The sequence below is a fragment of the Mauremys mutica genome, chromosome 19 (genome assembly GCF_020497125.1).
Source record: "Mauremys mutica isolate MM-2020 ecotype Southern chromosome 19, ASM2049712v1, whole genome shotgun sequence".
In the NCBI taxonomy this organism is placed as follows: Eukaryota; Metazoa; Chordata; order Testudines; family Geoemydidae; genus Mauremys; species Mauremys mutica.
This window is the reverse complement of record NC_059090.1, coordinates 9525596-9533716: the sequence shown is the minus strand read 5'-3', so window position 1 is coordinate 9533716 and position 8121 is coordinate 9525596. Positions and strand designations below refer to the sequence as shown.

Here is an 8121-nt window from a genome sequence, read left to right as displayed (position 1 = left end):
GGATGTAAGGGTCCACTTAAAAGCCTCTAGCAGGCTGGATTGGGCCCACACTCTATCTGTTGAGTATCTCTGCCTTAAAGGCTTCCGGTAGTTGAGCAGCCACTGAAAATTACGACTCTTTAATGCGCCTCAAGCTGGACACCCGACATCCCTACTCACTACTGAAGATCTTGCCCACAATGATTTAAGTCCCAATCAAGCAGGCTCCCTCTCCCCCACCCAAGCCAGCTTTGAAAGCAGATCACTGCGGAGGTGGCAACCACTGAACATCAGGCTGTTACAATAGCGATTCGTGTTCACACCGCAGTGACCAAACGGCTCGTGTCTCCCCCGCGTAGGTATGTGCGGGAACATGCAGCTAAACCCCGCCCCCCCGATCGGCCCTGGAGCCCTTCTCGCCCACAGACGTTGGTCTGTTCCCTCCCCCCCGGCGTGTGCAACTTCCATAGAGCAGGAAACCAGGACGGTGGGTCCAGGGGGGAGAAGTGGGCCCGGGCCCCCGCTGAGGCCTAGCCGGGAACAGAGGAACCGCAGTCCCGGAAGGCGGGAGAAACGCTTCCGGGTGGCGGCTTGCACTTCCGGGTGACGGCTTTCACTTCCGGGTGAGAGGCCGGTCCCTGTCCTCTGCTCCCGCACGTGCCGCGGCCCCGCCTCACTCGGCCTCGCTCTCCTGGCAGGATGCTGCTCGCCCGGGCTCTGCGCTCCGCCGCCGCCGCCGCCCTCCGCCCGCTGCCTCAGCGGCTCCCGCCCTCCCCGCTGCTGCGGCCCGCGGCCCTGCTCTGCGACGCCCGCCCCTTCACCCGCAGCCTCTGGCTGCTCAGCGGGGACGCCGCCGGCACGCAGCGGCCGGGCCTCCTGCGGCCTCCGCGAGCCTCCCCCGCCGGCGTGTCCTGCGGCTGCGGCGGCCTCCACACCGAGGGTGAGAGCGGGCGGGGGGGGGGGGTGTGTGGAAGGAGGCGGGGCCGGGGGGTGTCCCCCATGGGGGGGGGCGAGGCGAGGCGGGAGTCCCGGGAGAAGAGCGGGGTTTCCTGGGCGCGGGGAGCCCCGTCCCCCCTTGTTCCCAGCAGAAGCGCGTTGCTGGCCTGGGCGGTCAGTGTGCGGGTAACAGGCCCAGGTGGACGCTCCGCTTCTGGGGCTGGCGCCTTGTCCGGGATGGGGAAGGGGCCGGGAGCTCTCGGTCTGAACAGAACTAAGAGCGGCCGTACCGGGCTAGAGCAAAGGTCCATCCAGCCCAGTATCCTGTCCGCCGACAGTGGCCAATGCCAGGTACCACATGGGGAGTGAACCTAACAGGCAATGATCAAGTGATCTCTCTCCTGCTGCCATCCCTCTCCATCCTCTGACGAACAGAGGCTAGGGACACCATTCCTTACCCATCCTGGCTAATAGCCATTAACGGACTTAACTGGATAAATTCATGGAGGTTCTCTTTTAAACCCTGTTATAGTCCCAGCCTTCACAACCGCCTCAGGCAAGGAGTTCCACAAGCTGACTGCGCTGCGTGAAGAAGAATTTCCTTTTATTTGTTTTAAACCTACTGCCCATTAATTTCATTTGGTGGCCCCTAGTTCTTGTATTATGGGAATAAGTAAATAACTTTTCCTTATCTACTTTCTCTGGGCTCCTTCCCTCAGAAGATTTGTAGCTGTAAACTGCTTCTCTCTGTGCTCCTGATGTTCCCTGTGTGGCGGATGGGGGGGGGGGGTGCTGCACTTTCCTCCTGGCGGCTTGCTCAGTCACATTATGCAAGTTAAAGTGTGGTATGTGCCCTTGGGGTGTGAACTGTGTTCATAGGCTCCTATGTTCTCTGCATCTCAACAATCGCTAGGCACAGAGTCTCTTGTGCATTGAGATGCTGGGTGGGGATAGATTAAAGATGTCTGACTATAGCAGAACTGGGAATTGTGTCTGTGGGAGTCTGTTCCTATCTTTGTCACTGACAAAATGTGTGACCTTGGGCAAGTCACTTAACCTTCCTGTTATGTGTCAGTCCCATGTCGTTCTCTTCCCACCCCCCACATCTTAACTTCAGCAAACCCAGTGGTGAAATATAGATAATTCACCAACCTTATGGAAAGGGGTGGTGATACATGTTTGTGAAGCAGTGTGAGCTCCTTAGCTAGATGGTTAAACAGGTATTTATCTGTATTGTAATCTAGTTTCAGTCATGGAGGTACATTGGGATTGTCACCCTCTGACTTCACTCCTAGGCCGTACAGGGCAGATTCTGATGCCTGAGGTCCGTTGTAGTCACTGGGAACCCTGCTTAAGACTCTCCAGTGATTCTATCCAAGTTGATTCCATCCAAATTCTTGTGCTCACTTCATTAATAATTTAGGTGCTTTTTTCTCGTGTATTGTACCTGTATCAATACTTGTATGTATTGAAAGAACAGTTTTTAGTAATGACTTAACTCTTCATCCAGAACTTCAGGCCCCTTGGCAAATTAAGGGCTCTCACACGTCATCACTCTGCACACACTTTAATTCTTTGCCCTCTTCAATATAGTGCTTTTCAGCTGAACATTGCAAAACTCTTTATGAACGAGTAGGCCTTGTAATCTTAGTATAAGGTATGTGGTATTACCTCCCACCATCACCACTTTATACCAGGATAAACTGAGGTACACAGATTGGTCAAGTCAGTGGCTAAGCTAGAAATAGAATCCTGGAGGCCTAACTTCATTTTCTCTTCTAGCCACAAGGGAACAATATTTCTCTAACTCAGGTGTTTTAATGTCTTCATCTCTTTTTATTCCTCCCAGGGGACAAAGCATTTGCAGTGTTTCTGACAGATGAAATTAAAGAGGAGAAGAAGATCCAGAAACATAAATCCCTGCCCAAGATGTCTGGAGGGTGGGAGCTAGAAGTGCATGGCACTGAAGCGAAATTGTTGCGGAAAATAGCTGGTGAGAGGTAAGTGTGAGATGGGTTTTTTGCTGAGCTGATATTTGATCTTGTCAGTGAATATAAGGACTTAGTATAAATACCAGTGAAGGAGGATAAGCATGTCTTGTCCGTGATAGATGTTGTGTTAATGAAAAGCTGTTAACTTAGAACTGCTTCCCAGTGACACTTGGTGCTGCCATCCAGGCCAAGTGGAGATTACAAGTTTTGTAGTCTCTTTATTTTTCCATCCTGTAGAGCAATGGGATATACTTTGCCATTGTATCTTGTCCTGTGTCTTCTAAGGATCCATGGCATCATTTCACCCTTGGGGGCAATAGGAAACATGAATTTAACCTAGTAAACTGAAAATGCGTTAGTTCATAAGTACAGGGAACTTATGGGGTTTAAGCTTGTGCAGTGATCTTATCTGAACATTTATCCTTGAGAGTAGCACACCATACAAAGTGCAGGGCAAATTAGGTGAAGTGCACAATATACTTCAGGCCCTGTTATTGACATTCCAGACTGAATAAGCTGCTGAAACTTTGCGAGCAGGAATAGAGCTGTGAATATCAGTTCAACTAATGTGGCTTTTATCTGGTATTTAATCTCCTCCTCTTGTTACATTGTGTTGAAGGATTACAGTTACATTCAACATTAACAACAGCATTCCACCAACATTTGATGAAGAACCACAAGAAGGACAGAAAGCTGATGAACAGGAGGTAAATTTACAGCCTTTATGTACCCTTTCAATAAGTACAGTGTAGTAGAGGAGGAGGTTAGGCATTTGCCTGGTCTACAATTAAACTATCCTCTCCTTCTTATTGCAATATCAAAGGAAGGAAAGACACCTGGTAGGCATAAAATGTGCCCCTACAAGAGGATCCTTTGTAGCTAAAATGTTCGAATTTGTGGCTACCGTTGCAACTTGCTGTGATGAAGTACAGTTTAAAAAAAAAACTTAATCCATAAATATAGTCACACACCCCTTGATCTTTTATAAGGTCATCTATATTTATGGTGATGGTGGGATTTAATCAGCCGGTATTACAATAGTTAGTAAATAGTATCTCTTACCACTTTTAAAGTGAGTAATGTGATGGTTTTGAGGCAAAAACTTGCTTTGCTGTGAACACCAATATTAGACATATTCAAGGAATCTCTGTAGTGTCTAAAAACAAACCAGTTTGAGGTTTGTAGCAGTTGGCTTATGTACTGCCTGTTTTCCCCACTGGTCTTTGTATAGAAGGTAGTTACCTAGCATAGGTGGAGTCCAATGCTAACGTGATCTTCCTCTTGCTTTTCATAGCCTGAACTTACATCAACTCCTAACTTTGTTATAGAAGTAACAAAAGATGACCCCAAACAGACTCTTGTGCTTGACTGCCACTATCCTGAGGATGAGGTAGGTATCATGAATTAGAGGAAATGAACCACTGGTAATTGTGGGTTGAGTGGGGCAATGCACTCTGATTCTGTGCACATTATCCTCCTGGCTGTGGCATGATTTTGCCATCATCTTATTCCTCTTGTCTGATCAGGCAAGATTTTGCTGTACAACATATATCTGCTTCCATAGACAGCCCTATTACCATCTTGTTCAGTGTGACACAATAAAAGGTTTTAAATGTTTGCAGAGCTGGGAAGTTCTACTCCACTCTGAATATTGTGATCTTGCTTCCCTAACAATAGCTGCTTGCTTTCCTCTGTTCTAATAGCTTCCCCTGAACAGAGTAGGCAGAAGGAAGTGAGCAGCAATTTTTAGCAGTGTACCGTAACTTGAAAGACAGCAATTTAAAACTTATAAAAGGAAATATATTTCTACAGAACACATAATTGACCTGTGGAATTCATTGTCACTAGATGTCATTGAGACCAAGAGTAGCAGAATTCCAAAATAAATTAGACATTTTTTCTGTTGAGAACATTGCAGTTGCATTTGACTCTTTTTTTTTTTTTAAACCTTAATAAAATCCTTAGAAGGGATAGAAATCTTAATGCTTAATAGTATAAACCAAACTCTAGTTGACAACGTTTAGGAGGAAACAACTTCTTGGGTTATTCCAGAATTGTCCATTAGAAGATTTTGTACATCTTCCTTTGAAGCAATTGGTACTGGCCACTGTCAGAGACAGGATAATGGGCAACAAATAATGGTGGATTGATCCATTATGGCAACTTGTGTGTTTTTGTGCTTATGTGCAAGTGTCCTTACCACCTGTACACAGCAAGAGGAGAACTAGGGACTCCTAAGTATGTTAATAAGCGAAAACTGCAAGTGTACATAGCTTTACCATGTGTCAGTCATATGGTGGTGAGCTCCATAGCTTTTGCCAGCTGAATAATGTTCCTGATCCAGAATGTAATGGCTGAAGGTGCTCTCCAGTTAGGGCGGTTCTTCCTCACAGATCTCATTTCTTGTCTCAGATTGGACATGGGGAAGAGGAGGAGAGTGACATTTTCTCAATTCGGGAGGTCAGCTTTCAGCCCACTGGAGAATCAGACTGGAAGGACACCAACTACACTCTCAGCACAGACTCTCTTGACTGGGTAGGTGCCGCTAAAGCCTGTGTAGCACACTAGACTGCATAGATCTTAGCTCAACTCATCCCACTTGGTTTTCTCTCTAGATGTTGATCTAGTCACCAGCAGCCCTGTCCTGGGATCGCTTCTTGGTGAGCGCTCATTGAGAAGGAGAGTCCAGTGGTTAGGGTGCTTGCCTAGGACTTGATATTCCCTACTCTGCCCCAGGCTTCCTGTGTGATTTTAGGCAATTCTTTGCCTCAGTTCTCCATCTGTAAAATGGGGATAATAGCACTGCTGTTCCTTATAGGGGTGCTGTGAAGAGGAACATAGATCTGTGAGGTGCTCAGATACTACTGTGATGAGGGCCATATGTACCTAAGATTAATTGAAGTCAGGCTGATCTGTAGAATGGACCAAGTAGAATACTGACCAAGTATTAGTTAGTGAAATTATCCCAGTTGTGTGAAAAATTGACAGATGATTTAAGGTAAAATTAGCAGACACTCATGCATGTTCTTCTGTCTGTGTGTTACGGGCACATTTTATTATGCATATTTTGTGTGTATTTACCAAAAACCTCACCAGGCACCTGCTGATCCCCTCAAAATGCCAGTGATTTAACTGGAAATCCATGTGGGAGGAAGGATTGATATGTGCAAGTCCTTTTGCAGGCTCAAGCCAGTATCAAGAAGTTTGAGACTCACTAGTTGGAACAGTACTGCTGATAATGCCAGAGGTTGAGATGCTGATGGTGGTTTGTTTAAAAAAAACAACAATCATCAAATTGGGCAAAGGGGAAGGTCTTCTACATCCCTGGTTCACATTTACTGCTTAGTGCAAAATGTCTACTTGCAACTCTAAAAATACATGAATATGAAAAAATGCAATGTGTGATTTGGAAAGGAACTGAATCTTAATTGAACAGCTCTGTATCTCTGGTACCAATCTTCTCACCATGCTGGCCAGACAGTATTGAAAATAACCTATGTCCAAACTTCAGATACACAGCATTACAAAGAGAATCTTGGATGGGCTAAAAGGCTTTTTAGTGATGCAGATGGTCTTCAACAGACTTGATTTACTAGCTTGCATTGTTATTAGACCATCTCAGTATTACAGTTGGGTGCAGTTTAGTAGAAAACAACAGTATGTGATCCATCCAGTAGAGGGGGGAGGGATAGCTCAATGGTTTGAGCATTGGCCTGCTAAACCCAGGGTTGTGAGTTCAGTCCTTGAGGGGCCCGCTTAGGGATCTGGGGCAAAATCAGTACTTGGTCCTGCTAGTGAAGGCAGGGGGCTGGACTCGATGGCCTTTCAGGGTCCCTTCCAGTTCTAGGCGAGAGGTATATCTCCATATATTATTATTTTATCATTCCTGTATTAGTCTCCTGTAAATCTTGCTCCTAGTTCAGGCCTGCTGTGAGGAAGGGAACAGATTCTATCCATTTTGGGAAAATACATCCACTTCTTCCCCATGTAAAGTGAAATACAGAGGGGCATTTAAAAGCAATGCTTATCTATAATTCTTTAATAATAATAATAATCATTTCTTGCAGGCTCTGTATGACCACTTAATGGATTTCTTGGCTGACCGAGGAGTGGACAACACATTTGCTGATGAGTTAATTGAGCTCAGCACTGCACTAGAGCACCAGGAGTACATTAGATTCCTTGAAGACCTTAAAAGCTTTGTCAAATGTCAGTAGATTAGGAAATTAAAAGTCAAAGCCTGCAAATGTGGATATCCTGTAGCAGTGCTCCTACCTGCAGCTGATACCACCAGTAAGTTTAAAACTTCAAAGTGGGATAAACACATCATGGAAAACAAAATGATTCTCAGTGATTGCATTTCAAATTTAATTTATGTTGCAGCTTGGATTTTAAGTTTTGTGTCATGCTCACACCTCCCACCAGTTTGGGTATTTTTGTACAATTAAGAAAGATGATATGACATGAAGAATAAAATCCACTCAAGAAAAAACCTTTCTTTTGGCTTTACTGTTGCTGGTTAAGAAGTGCTGTAGATTGGTCAGAGGCAAATACTTAGGTGGAAGTCATAGCTGCCTTTCTGTGGGTCATGGGGAAGTTGAGTTCTTAAAATTCAGACTGCATTTTATTTATGGTAGTATGTAAGATATTAGACTGTTAAACTAATTTGCCTTAACACAGAAGGTGATTAGAGACAGGAGCGGAAGCATCTTGTTTCTAGGTGAATAGTTCAGATCTTATCCAGACTGATGACAGAGCTGCCAACACTGACTTTCATCTTGTAGGAGTTGGTTTCTCAGGCCACTTCCTAATGGTTAGATACCTGCCTGACAAATCTTGCAGGCAGACTTATGCACTGTGAAAATGCCGCTCCCTTGCCCTTATTCCTCATATTTGGATATTTAGAATCCACTGATGCCAACTATGATATAGTAAAACTAGGCTCGCTGGATTAATTTGACTGCACCCTTGAAAGGAAATTCTGATCACAGGAACTAGATTGAGTTCCTGACAACTTGGAAGGCCCAGCTCATATTGGTTAGTTAAGCATGCATGGACTAACTTTTGTAGTATTTCAGAGGAGCACTACCCTTTCTATCAGTTTTTCTTTCACATGTTAAAATTGAAATGTAACATTTCTAGTATCTAATCTTTCAACTACATTGTTGAATACAAGTTAAATAAACATAGGAATCTACTATCATGGGGTTGGGCT

The 8121-nt window shown here is 45.1% G+C and overlaps 1 protein-coding gene across 1 annotated transcript; it reads left to right on the top strand.

The window, feature by feature from the left end:
- The first annotated feature begins 599 nt into the window (after nt 1–599).
- On the top strand, nt 600–8034 carry LOC123353203 (complement C1q binding protein). The gene is made up of 6 exons (XM_044994143.1): nt 600–919; nt 2765–2915; nt 3526–3613; nt 4201–4296; nt 5319–5441; nt 6974–8034. The coding sequence occupies exons 1-6, from the start codon at nt 679–681 to the stop codon at nt 7121–7123; spliced, it is 849 nt and encodes a 282-aa protein (XP_044850078.1). The 5' UTR covers nt 600–678; the 3' UTR covers nt 7124–8034.
- Nucleotides 8035–8121: the final 87 nt, after the last annotated feature.